Source organism: Eutrigla gurnardus (assembly GCF_963514095.1).
Source record: "Eutrigla gurnardus genome assembly, chromosome: 1".
Lineage (NCBI taxonomy): Eukaryota > Metazoa > Chordata > Actinopteri > Perciformes > Triglidae > Eutrigla > Eutrigla gurnardus.
In genome coordinates this window covers 34,391,411-34,404,159 of record NC_139915.1, presented here as the reverse complement: position 1 = coordinate 34,404,159, position 12,749 = coordinate 34,391,411, and the positions used below count along the sequence as shown (strand labels likewise).

At 47.4% G+C, this 12,749-nt stretch overlaps 2 protein-coding genes across 2 annotated transcripts in view; both read right to left on the bottom strand.

The window, feature by feature from the left end:
- The window catches only part of LOC311025196 (uncharacterized protein), a 228,753-nt gene that overhangs the window by 10,141 nt on the left and 205,863 nt on the right, over positions 1–12,749 (bottom strand). Inside the window, exons 9-12 of the mRNA XM_084027980.1 lie at positions 9,003–9,137; positions 8,200–8,379; positions 7,512–7,568; positions 6,275–6,403 (exon numbers count right to left, since the gene is read on the bottom strand). Of these exons, the coding sequence (XP_083884106.1) occupies positions 6,275–6,403; positions 7,512–7,568; positions 8,200–8,379; positions 9,003–9,137 (501 nt within the window). The remainder of the gene's footprint in view (positions 1–6,274; positions 6,404–7,511; positions 7,569–8,199; positions 8,380–9,002; positions 9,138–12,749) is intronic.
- The window catches only part of LOC311010642 (neoverrucotoxin subunit beta-like), a gene marked incomplete at its 5' end in the record, with an annotated part of 88,870 nt that overhangs the window by 42,758 nt on the left and 33,363 nt on the right, over positions 1–12,749 (bottom strand). The gene's annotated exons all lie outside the window — the stretch shown is intronic.

Genomic DNA, 12,749 nt, shown 5'->3' with positions numbered 1-12,749 from the left:
ATCCATAATAACCCCAAGATTTCTGGCTTTGTTTGAGGTTTTCAGGGACAGAGAGTGAAGGTGTTGAATTACTTTAAACCTTTCTTTTTTAGCACCAAAAACAATTATCTCAGTTTTGTCCTCATTTAGTTGTAGGAAGTTTTGGCACATCCAGTCTTTGACTTGCTCAATGCACTGGCACAGAAGATCTATGGGGCGATATTCGTTTGGTGATAGTGCTACATAGATTTGGGTGTCATCAGCATAGCAATGGTGGTCAATGTTATTATTTTGCATGATTTGTCCTAGTGGGAGCATGTAGATGTTGAATAAAGTCGGCCCCAAGATTGAACCTTGGGGGACTCCACATGTTACATTGGTAGGTTCTGATACAAAGTCGCCAATGGAAACAAAATAGTTCCTATCTTGTAGATATGACTTGAACCAGTTTAAGACTGTGCCTGAGAGCCCCACCCAGTTTTCCAACCTGTCCAAGAGTATTGAGTGGTCGACAGTGTCAAATGCAGCACTGAGGTCTAATAGCATTAATATTGAAGTTTTGCCAGAGTCTGTGTTAAGACGGATGTCATTTACAACTTTAATAAGGGCCGTCTCGGTGCTATGAAAAGGTCGAAATCCTGACTGGAAGTTGTTGTGGCAGCCAGTTGAAGCCAGGAAGTGATTTAGTTGTTGGAGGACAACTTTCTCAATTATTTTACTTATGAAGGGTAGATTTGAAATTGGTTTGTAGTTGTTGATAATAGAGGCATCTAGGCTCCGCTTTTTTAGAAGAGGTTTAATGACTGAAGTTTTGAAGGCCTTTGGGAAATTGCCTGATTGAATGGAGTTATTAACTATTTGCAATACGTCTATTGATAGGCAGTCAAAAACATTCTTAAAAAAGTTGGTAGGTAAAGCATCAAGGCAGCAGGTGGATGATTTTAGATTTGTCACCGTTTCCACTAGAGTTTTAGAGTCTATGGCATTAAAGCTTGCCATCATTGCTGTGTTACTTTTGCCTGAACAGGGTGGTGATCCAACTTTTTTGTTTGAGATATTGATGGCGTGTCTGATGCCTTCAATTTTATTAGTATAAAAGAATGCAAACTCATTGCATTTCTGCGTGGAATGGAGTTTAGCTGGTATTTGTGTTGGGGGGTTGGTCAGTCTGTCAACAGTTGCAAATAGGGTTTTCGCCTTATTAGTGTTTATGATATTGGAGAAGAATGTTTCTCTGGCACTTTTTATGACTAAATTGTAGGCCCGGAGGCTCTCTTTATAGATGTCATGGTGAATATGAAGTTTAGTTCTCCGCCAGATTTGTTCAGCCTTCCTGCACTCTCTTCTCTGGGCTGTCACAGCAGCAGCTTTTCTCCAGGGTGCCTTTTGCTTACCAGAAATTGTTTTAACCGTAGCAGGTGCAATGACATCTATGACATTCAGAATTTTGGAATTAAAGATGTTTACAAGATCATCAGCATGACATGGGTTTAGAGGTGGTAACGAGGAGATTGCATTTTTAAAGAGTACATTGGCATGTTCATTGATGTTGTCACGGTTCTGTCAGGCGTGGACTCAGAAACAGGAGGTGAGGACCCAAGTGCAGTTAAAAGGGATTTATTTCAATGATAAACTAAATACAAAACCAAAAACTAATACTAAAACAAAGTAACAACAAAGGAAACCACAAGGGCAAAAACGGTCATGAAAGAAACACTTACGAAAAACCAAGACATGGAGGGACACGGGAGGCAGGACGAGGTACAAAAACAAACTCCAGGGACATGACGTGGTGCAGGGTAGCGACAAACGACATCGACAGCAACAATGATCCGACAAGAGACAGGGGAAACACACAGACTATATACACAGGGAGGCAGGGAGCTGACGAGGGACAGGTGAAACACATCAGGGCAGGCATGGTAATCAACACGAGAGGGAGGGGGAGTCAAGACAGCGGAAACAACAAGGACCAGGAAGTACGAGACAGGGAATCACACCAAGGGCAAAATTACAAAATAAGCCAGAGAATCAAAATCAAGACAACACAGATCAAAACAAACACAGATCATGACAGTACCCCCCCCTCAAGGGACGGATCCCAGATGTCCCCAAGGTTCATGATACGTAGGGCGGGTGGAGGGGGCCAGGAGGAGGGGTTCAGGATACGTAGGGTGGGTGGAGGGGGTCTGGGGGCAGGGCTCAGGAGGCCGGGCATGAGGGCGACCTAGCGGGCGGGACCGCTCAGGAGGCCGGGCATGAGGGCGACCTAGCGGGCGGGACCGCTCAGGAGGCCGGGCATGAGGGCGACCTAGCGGGCGGGACCGCTCAGGAGGCCGGGCATGAGGGCGACCTAGCGGGCGGGACCGCTCAGGAGGCCGGGCATGAGAGCGACCTAGCGGGCGGGACCGCTCAGGAGGCCGGGCATGAGGGCGACCTAGCGGGCGGGACTGCTCAGGAAGGCGACGTGGGGCAGGCGTAGGACGACCACCGGTCGGAACAGGAACGAGTGATGAGCGGACCTCCCGAAGGCTGCGTGGAGCAGGCGTAGGACGGCCCCCCGTCGAAACAGGAACGGGTGACGAGCGGACCTCTCGAAGGCTGCGTGGAGCAGGCGTAGGACGGCCCCCCGTCGAAACAGGAACGGGTGACGAGCGGACCTCCCGAAGGCTGCGCGGAGCAGGCGTAGGACGGCCCCCCGTCGGAACAGGAACGGGTGACGAGCGGACCTCCCGGAGGCTGCGTGGAGCAGGCGTAGGACGGCCCCCCGTCGGAACAGGAACGGGTGACGAGCGGACCTCCCGAAGGCTGCGCGGAGCAGGCGTAGGACGGCCCCCCGTCTGGACAGGAACGGGTGACGAGCGGACCTCCCGAAGGCTGCGTGGAGCAGGCGTGGGACGGCCCCCCGTCGGAACAGGAACTGGTGACGGGCGGACCTCCCGAAGGCTGCGTGGAGCAGGCGTGGGACGGCCCCCCGTCGGAACAGGAACGGGTGACGAGCGGACCTCCCGAAGGCTGCGTGGAGCAGGCGTGGGGCGGCCCCCCGTCGGAACAGGAACTGGTGACGAGCGGACCTCCCGAAAGCTGCGTGGAGCAGGAGTAGGACGGCCCCCCGTCGGAACAGGAACTGGTGACGAGCGGACCTCCCGAAGGCTGCGTGGAGCAGGCACGGGACGGCCCCCCGTCGGAACAGGAACTGGTGACGAGCGGACCTCCCGAAGGCTGCGTGGAGCAGGCACGGGACGGCCCCCCGTCGGAACAGGAACTGGTGACGAGCGGACCTCCCGAAGGCTGCGTGGAGCAGGCACGGGACGGCCCCCCGTCGGAACAGGAACTGGTGACAGGCGAACACCCAATAGGCTGCGAGGAGCAGGTGTGGGACGGTCCCCTGTCTGGGCTGGTGCCGGACGATCGTCCGCCGGGACTGGCGACGGACGGGCCGCCGACTGAAGACCACTGGAGAGTGTCGACCGGACCGCCGACTGAAGACCACTGGCAGGTGTCGACCGGACCGCCGACTGAAGACCACAGGAGAGTGTCGACCGGACCGCCGACTGAAGACCACTGGCAGGTGTCGACCGGACCGCCGACTGAAGACCACTGGCAGGTGTCGACTGGACCGCCGACTGAAGACCACTGGCAGGTGTCGACCGGACCGCCGACTGAAGACCACTGGCAGGTGTCGACCGGAACGCCGACTGAAGACCACTGGCAGGTGTCGGCCGAGCCGCCGACTGAAGACCACTGGCAGGTGTCGGCCGAGCCGCCGACTGAAGACCACAGGCCGAGACAAGGGCTGTGACCGAGGCGTGGGCTGGATGCTTGGCTGTGGCTAAGGCCTGGGCTGAATGCTTGGCTGTGGCTAAGGCCTGGGCTAGATGCTTGGCTGTGGCTAAGGCCTGGGCTGGAGGCTTGGCTGTGGCTAAGGCCTGGGCTGGAGGCTTGGCTGTGGCTAAGGCCTGGGCTGGGTGCTTGGCTGTGACTGAGGATGGCTGGAGCTCAGGGGTTAGGAGGAAGCCCCTGACCCAGGCAGGCAATGAGCCCCTGAGCCACGGGCTGGCGGAAACCAGCTCCCTGGCCCTCGCCAGGGCCGACTGCCTCTCCTCCTCTCCCTCAGCATGCCGGTGCTCGGCCTGGAGACACTGGAGTCGGTAGGTAACCTCCCGGAGCTCGTGTGTCGAGCCACATAAAAAAAAGGCTGCCGAGTCCATGGTTAGCTGCTGGGTCCTTAATGCGGTCGGATCATTCTGTCACGGTTCTGTCAGGCGTGGACTCAGAAACAGGAGGTGAGGACCCAAGTGCAGTTAAAAGGGATTTATTTCAATGATAAACTAAATACAAAACCAAAAACTAATACTAAAACAAAGTAACAACAAAGGAAACCACAAGGGCAAAAACGGTCATGAAAGAAACACTTACGAAAAACCAAGACATGGAGGGACACGGGAGGCAGGACGAGGTACAAAAACAAACTCCAGGGACATGACGTGGTGCAGGGTAGCGACAAACGACATCGACAGCAACAATGATCCGACAAGAGACAGGGGAAACACACAGACTATATACACAGGGAGGCAGGGAGCTGACGAGGGACAGGTGAAACACATCAGGGCAGGCATGGTAATCAACACGAGAGGGAGGGGGAGTCAAGACAGCGGAAACAACAAGGACCAGGAAGTACGAGACAGGGAATCACACCAAGGGCAAAATTACAAAATAAGCCAGAGAATCAAAATCAAGACAACACAGATCAAAACAAACACAGATCATGACAGATGTACCGCTTTTTGACCTTATTTGATTCTGTTTGTGTGTCAGGAATGAAAGAAATATTAAAGAAAACACAGAAGTGCTCAGACAATGAAGGATCAGTCACAAAAACATCAGAAACATGGAGACCTTTTGTGATAATCAGGTCCAGGGTGTGTCCCTTACAATGAGTAGCCTCTTTCACATGTTGAGAAAGGTCAAATGTGTCTAAAATATTAAAAAGTTCTTTTGCACCCTTGTCATTCAAATCATCAATATGAAAATTAAAGTCACCGGTTATAACTAGGCAGTCGAAATCAGTGGAGATGCTAGACAATAATTCAGTAAAATCATCGAAAAAATGTGATGAATATTTAGGTGGCCTGTAAATAATTAACAGGAGAACTCTGGGAGAGCATTTCAACACAGCACAAAGGTATTCGAATGATGGAAAAACACCAAGTGACATCTGTTTCCCCTGAAATGTATTTTTAAAGATAGCAGCAACCCCTCCACCTCTTTTCCCAGATCTACAAACATCAATAAAATTATAGTTGGGGGGTGCTAAAGAGTAGAGTCACTAAAGCACAGACTGGAGATCAGAAGTGGACGTTGTCATGGCGACGTCACCCGTTGGTTTGTGGACTACAGTTTTGAAGCCTCGGGTTCTGATGAACACAAGCGGAAGAGCGGCACCCTGAGCAGCAACCTTACTGGATCTGGATCCATGTGGATTCTGGTGTGAAGCTGCTAACAAAGTTAGCTTCATAATTAAAGGTCAACTTTACAGCTACGTGTTAAAGTCATCTTAGTAGCTAACCGTTGGCTTCTCAAACCTGCAGGAAACCTCATTCAGGTCTTGGTCCAGATGGTGTAGCTGGTGAATTGTACTGGATATGGCTGCTGTTGGTCCTTGTGTGAGTCTTTCTAACACAGACTTGACATTTTGGTTGCTAACTCTCCACTGGGCATCTGACGGTCCTGGCCTCCACGTAGTGCATTACCTCCTGATAATAGACACGTCCTCGGGCATTATCAGTTACCTTAACACCTAAAATAAGAGTTTGCTGGATATAAAGTGTCTTACTTTACTACTCTACAACCTCCCTTGAGTGAGAGGAAGACGGTGCTCGAGTTTGGTGTCTGTTGGTTTGGAGTCTTTTTGTTCTTAGCTTAGCTTAGCCTAGCCTCCCCACTACTCTTCTTTGTCATTAGCCTTCATGTTAGCCAAATTAGCTTCTCTCTAACTCTTAAGGTTTCTCGGCGTCTATGAGTCTTTTCTTTCAGAAGGTTTTCTCCTCACTGTCTCTTTAAGGTTTGATTGTATATTTATTATTTTGTAGTTTAATCCCAGTTAAAAAACATTTAATTGGTCCTTTCTGTGAGAGTTTCAGTGAAACCCGACACTGTCACTCTCTCACATCATCGTGGCTCCGGAGACCAAACGGGTTGCAGGATTCAGGGCTGGTGGACTCTGAGTTACTGTTTAAGGGGGCTGGACTAGACCTGATTCATCTGCTAAGGAGAGTTCAGGTTCAGTTCTTACCTTCCATCAGCAGTTTGTTCTGTTTTAAATGTAAAAGGGCAACCCATAGACTCGTCACTCTTCATGGACACACAGCTGGGTCCAGGTCCAGGTCCAGGTCCAGGTGAGTCTGGTCTCTGCTGCTGCATCCTGATACCATAAATACACTTTAAGATTCTCACTAGTTAAGCTTCATTAATCAGTTTGCTTTGATTATATTGATGAGTCATGTTCTGAGAGTTGATGCTAGTGTCAGGATCAATACTTTGAATGGATCCGGGTCACATGAGACCACGTGGACATGTGAACACTCGACTTAGTGCTACACTCACACTAGGAGCAGTGGACAACGTTTCCGTTGCATTAGAACTGTATGGGGTGACAATAATGGGAAAACGGAGTTATGACTCTTAAAAACTTTACATTTTGGTTGCTAACTCTCCACTGGGCATCGGATGGTTCTGGCCTCCACGTAGTCCATTACCTCCTGATAATAGACACGTCCTCGGGCATTATCAGTTACCTTAACACCTAAAATAAGAGTTTGCTGGATATAAAGTGTCTTACTTTACTACTCTACAACCTCCCTTGAGTGAGAGGAAGACGGTGCTCGAGTTTGGTGTCTGTTGGTTTGGAGTCTTTTTGTTCTTAGCTTAGCTTAGCTTAGCTTAGCCTCGCTGGATATAAAGTGTCTTACTTTACTACTCTACAACCTCCCTTGAGTGTAGCTGTTCTTGATATGGCTGCTGTTGGTCCTTGTGTGAGTCTTTCTATCACAGACTTGACAGATTGTCTCTCTGGTTGCTGCTTGCTTGCCTTGAACTGACTGTTAATGGATGATTAAAGTTAAAAAAATATCAAAGTTCCAACGTTGCCTTTGCTTCCCATGAAAACCTGAACCCTGGCCTGATCCAGGACCTGATACGTGTCTGTTTCTCCCTTCGTACCTGTTCCTGGACTTTGACCGGTTGCCTGTTCCTGATTCCTCTGGATTTCTTTACCTGTTTAGACTAAACCGGTCTCCCAACGCATCAAGTACCCAGTTTGGTCAGACCCACTTGGAGTCTGATGCTGATGCACCAGGTTTTCAAGTAGCTCCGATGTAAACCCAGCTTAGTTTAGCTGAGCTTAGTGTAGATCCACTTCTTTGGCATTAGCTGTGACGTTAGCCAAGTTAGCTTCTCTCTGACTCTTAACTTTTCTCTGGCTGGTCTAGACCTGATTTATCCTCCAAGGAGAGTCCAGGTTCAGTTCTTACCTTCCATCAGCAGCTTGTTCAGCCATAGACCGTTCACTGGGTGAATGGAGGAGTTTTCTGTGTGAAAGATAGAGAGAGGAAAGAGCAAAAGGAGGAGAGTATTAATCAAAGTGAGGGAGAGGAAAGGAAAAAAAGACAGAAAATAATAATAATAATAATGAATATATAAGGAGAGGGTTATCTCTGGTCAGGCTCTGTGGACAAAGAGGCATTGGCGTGGCTATGGGGCAGTCAGAACCGGTCAGGACAGCTGGATCCGGGAAGAACTTTCTGGATTTATTTATTATTTAAATGTAGGTTTTAACTTGATGATACAAGTTTAAATCTGTCTCCCGTCTCCTCCTCCTTGCTGCCTTGTCCTCACCTCCTTTGGGCCGCCACCAGACCCAGCAGGAGGTGGCTGGCCTGTTGAGGCTCAGATCCCCTTTAGAACAGACCCTCCTCTACGTGAGGTTGTCATGAAGTCTGGGATTAACGATTCTGGGATGTCGTGCATGGAGCGGGTTTGTAGGTCCACTTTCTTTCATCAGTTTATTTTCTTTAGTAACAATATGCATTTGTATTAACAGGTCTGGTTTTTGCAGTGTTACAATGCTGTTTTGGGGAAATTCCAGGCTATTGCATGTCTTTAACTTCCTCGTGACGTTAGAAGATCCAGTTTGTTGTTCATGCTGTCAAGCAGACTGACCTTAATTTCTGTGGTGTGTCGGTCGTCTGTGTCTGTTGCAGAGTCTTTCTTTTTCCTTTTGGCTGGGGTGTTTTCTGGGTCAATGCCGTTTTGCTGGTAGACCGGTCACTCTTCATGGACACACAGCTGGGTCCAGGTCCAGGTCCAGGTCCAGGGTTGTCTGGTCTCTGCTGCTGCATCCTGATATAATAAATACACTTTAAGATTCTCACTAGTTAAGCTTCATTAATGAGTTTGCTTTGATGATATTGATGAGTCATGTTCTGAGAGTTGATGCTAGTGTCAGGATCAATACTTTGAATGGATCTGGGTCACATGAGACCACGTGGACATGTGAACACTCGTCTTAGTGCTACACTCACACTAGGAGCAGTGGACAACGTTTCCGTTGCATTAGAACTGTATGGGGTGACAATGATGGGAAAACGGAGTTATGACTCTTAAAAAACTTTACATTTTGGTTGCTAACTCTCCACTGGGCATCGGACGGTTCTGGCCTCCACGTAGTCCATTACCTCCTGATAATAGACACGTCCTCGGGCATTATCAGTTACCTTAACACCTAAAATAAGAGTTTGCTGGATATAAAGTGTCTTACTTTACTACTCTACAACCTCCCTTGAGTGAGAGGAAGACGGTGCTCGAGTTTGGTGTCTGTTGGTTTGGAGTCTTTTTGTTCTTAGCTTAGCTTAGCCTCGCTGCTACTTCTCTATGTCGTTAGCCTTCATGTTAGCCAAGTTAGCTTCTGACTCTGACTCTAGACCTGATTAATCTGCGAAGGAGAGTTCAGGTTCAGTTCTTACCTTCCATCAGCAGCTTGTTCAGCTTTAAAATGCATAGGTTGACCCATAGACCGGTCACTCTTCATGGACACACAGCTGGGTCCAGGTCCAGGTCCAGGTCCAGGTCCAGGGGAGTCTGGTCTCTGCTCCTGCATCCTGATACAATACATTTAGATTTCAGATTCTCACTAGTTAAGCTTCATGAATCCGATAGAGAGAGCGAGAGAACAGAACATTGTCTACCAGCATGAGACCAAGGAGTTAACTGGGCTAGTTGGCAGGCTAATGTTGCTAGCTATAGAGCTAGCTGAGTATGTGCTAGTTATCTAGACAATCAGTGTTTAGACCGGGACCGACTGTATTTGCCATGAAGCCCTGTCTGACATCTGCAGGTAGTTTCTCCTTCCTGGTTTGATTCAGGAAGTCCCTGAATGCACCTTTCCCCGTTTAGAGAGCTTCCATGACTGTCCCAGATGACCCAAAGCATGCTGTCCCACATTAGCATCAGATTTAAGAAAGTGGGACGACTAGAGACCAACAAACCAAAACACATTCCAACAACTCGATGCATATTTTGTTGCTTGAATGAATCACAAACATGATTTGATGATTATTTATGACTGATTTATATCCTCAACATTCATTTAGTCAGAATCCTATACGTCACTGACAGCTTCTGATTGACATTAGCCCTGCCCCTTTTCTGTGACCCCGCCCCCTTGAAGCTGCGTCATTTCAGTCTAAAACTAGTAACGTCCTGATGACTAGATTTAGTTGGAACAGGAAATAAAGGGACTGGAGATCAGGCGTGTCCCACATGAGCCCAGTTTTCTAGATGTGAGTCAAAAGCACAAACGGCTGGTGAACTCGATAACTTCACAGCTATGCAGCCGACGGAGTAAACAAGCAAACAAGAACCAGGACAAGAAGAGCTCGTCTTCCTTCCTAAATCACATTTCACCAGAGATGGAAGGAACAAAGTACAAATACGTGGTTACTGGACTTAAGGAGACTTTTCAGGTATCTGTACTTTACTTGAGTATTTATGTTTCTGACAACTTTGTACTTTTCCTCCCGACATGTTCAAACTCATATTTGTACTTTCTACCAGTGTTTCCCCTCGATGTTTTATAGCAGTCGTGCTCTGAGTTGGTAACCTAGCAACGCTGGGGGGGGGGGGGGGGGGGGGGGTTATGACATAACAACCAACAGAGTCAAGACATCTTGATTGAACCTGATTTATTCAAACAAGTAGCTGAAGCCAGATCTATTTGCACAAACTACACTGTGTGTGTGTGTGAGTGTGTGTGTGTGTGTATGGCGTTAGGATCGTGTCATAATACTTGCGCACCTATCAACTGAACGCGTCACACCCGCGTGCTTTGACGCCTGTGCAGCAGACAGCGCCTGACGTGTAATGTAGTTTCCTCATTGACTTATAATGGTCACGCGTTCACGCGCACGTTCACGTGTGATGGCTGCTGCACGCCTGTGATCACATTACGCGGAGTAACTACGCAGGGGGGCAGCGGGTCGCGCGCGATTGTCGTGCGCGCGCCGTGAAAGTCCCCCAGCTTGCTTAGTATAGACCCAGCTCCCAACCCAACTTTGAGAGTAGATTAACGGCGAGATTTTGGTGTCGCCCGATAAGAGTCTCGCGTTAACGCAGCACGTTAACGCCGATAACGGCCCCCCCACTATAAATCTATAGAAAAGAGAGAGCATGAGGAAGTCATGCCCCGCCATGTTCAACTCAAAGTTCCGCCCTTGCTTTAGTTGAATACATTTGAGGGGAATTAACGATGATTTATTCTCTCATTCATTTCACAAGTTCCCATCGGCTGTCGTCAGCTTACCTCAGGCCGCCGTCGACAGGTGATCACAGACAGCAAGGGCTTCAGTCTTCACATGAATATATGAGGCTGGTTCCAGATGAGCCGCGCCTCGTTGGGGAAGTAGATGTGATCAACAGGAGGCGGAGAGAAACGCTGCAGTCTAACCACACAAACAGCTACTTCCTGTTCCATGGGACGGGGACCTGTAGCCTACTTGTGCTACAGGTGAGAAGTTTCGTTTTCGTTTTCTCCCATCCACGTACTGTTTTAATTTGCCCAGCAGAGGTCGCTGTTCTCCCTCCTGTATATCTTGTCATGGTTTTGAGGAGATTTGTTGTTACGTTGAAATGTTTTCCTGCCCATTTAAATAGCTCCGTCACATCCTGTGATATTAAAATGATGTGTTTATGTGTTTGATGTATTTTGGGGTAACACACTGCCGCCTTGTATGGTGAGGGAACAGAGGTACAGAGAAAGAAGGAACGGCAAAGAATGTGTGTTCATGTCTTCTGCAGAAAATCAATGTGGGAAAACAAGTTGAGTGGATGATTGTGAAACAGGAGCCAGTACTATTTCAGACCATGGTCCCATTTCTATGTCAGTCCAGTTGAACAGGAAGAGGAAGTCCACTCTCTGGAGACTGAACTCAAACATTCTCAATAACCAAGTTATTAAAGATACCTTGAAAAGTGAAATTAAAATGGATTTGGAAAATAATGATGATTAAGAAGTGACTCCAGCTATTCTCTGGGATGCACTAAAAGCGGTGATCAGGGGTCAAATAATAGCCATCTCCTCATATGAGAAGACAATTAGAGAAGAAAAAGTTAGAACATGAGAAGAGGACTTGAAGAGACGACAGAACCAACATGCAAAGTCTCCCCAAGATGACAACAAACATAAGATTATACAATGAAAAAAAGAAATAGATGAAATAAATACTCAGGAAATCCAAAGAAAACTCCTTTTCACAAAGCAACAATACTATGAAGTCGGTGGGAAATCACTGAAACTTCTATCATAGAAGTTAAGAAAACAACAAGCGGATAGAACTAAACATAAAAGAAGAAATTCTGCAACAAAAGAAATAGAAACTTGTCCAGAGAAAGTTAAACAACGCTTTGAAAACTACTATCAAACATTCTATTCCCAACCAGACGAGCAACGCCAACCAGAAGAGCAATGCTGACATCGCTAAAAGAGCTCGGTACCGACGCAAAGAGGGAAAAATACAAGCAACATGGTCGTCCAACTGCAAAGTCTACATAAAGCTAAATGGTGCACCTGAGCAGGCACAAGTGCTAATGGTCAGGAGCTTAAAGGATTTGGAAACATTTGCATAGTTTGTGGTTTGCTGATCTACATGTTTTTGTGTTTTTACTGTGGGTTTTATTTTTATTTTTTAGAGTTGACATCTATTCTGCAAATCCTTACTAACTTTAAACGTCTATCAAACTTCCCAAAAAAGGACTCAAAGTTGCCCACTTAAACATCTGTAGTCTGAAAAACAAGGTAACTGAGTTGAGTAAAATAATGTTGAAAATGATCTACATATAGTAGCGATTTCTGAAACTCATTTGGACGATTCAATTGACAATACTGAGGTATTTATACAAGGTTACAATATAATTAGACTTGATAGAAACAGATACGGGGGAGGAGGAGCCTTTTATGTACAAGACCACATTCCAATAAAACAAAGAGGAGATCTGGACTTGACAGATGTAGATCAATCTGGATCCAGGTCCACTTGCCACATCTAAAGCCATTACTAATCTGCTGCTGCTGTAGACCACCTTCCTCGGATGCAGCATATGTTGAAAAAATCTGTGCAATGCTTCAGAATGTTTCTGACACAGACAGAGAAATGTATTTCTTAGGAGACTTAAATATAGACTGGCTCTCAAAAAACTGCCCTATGAAAAGAAAGCTT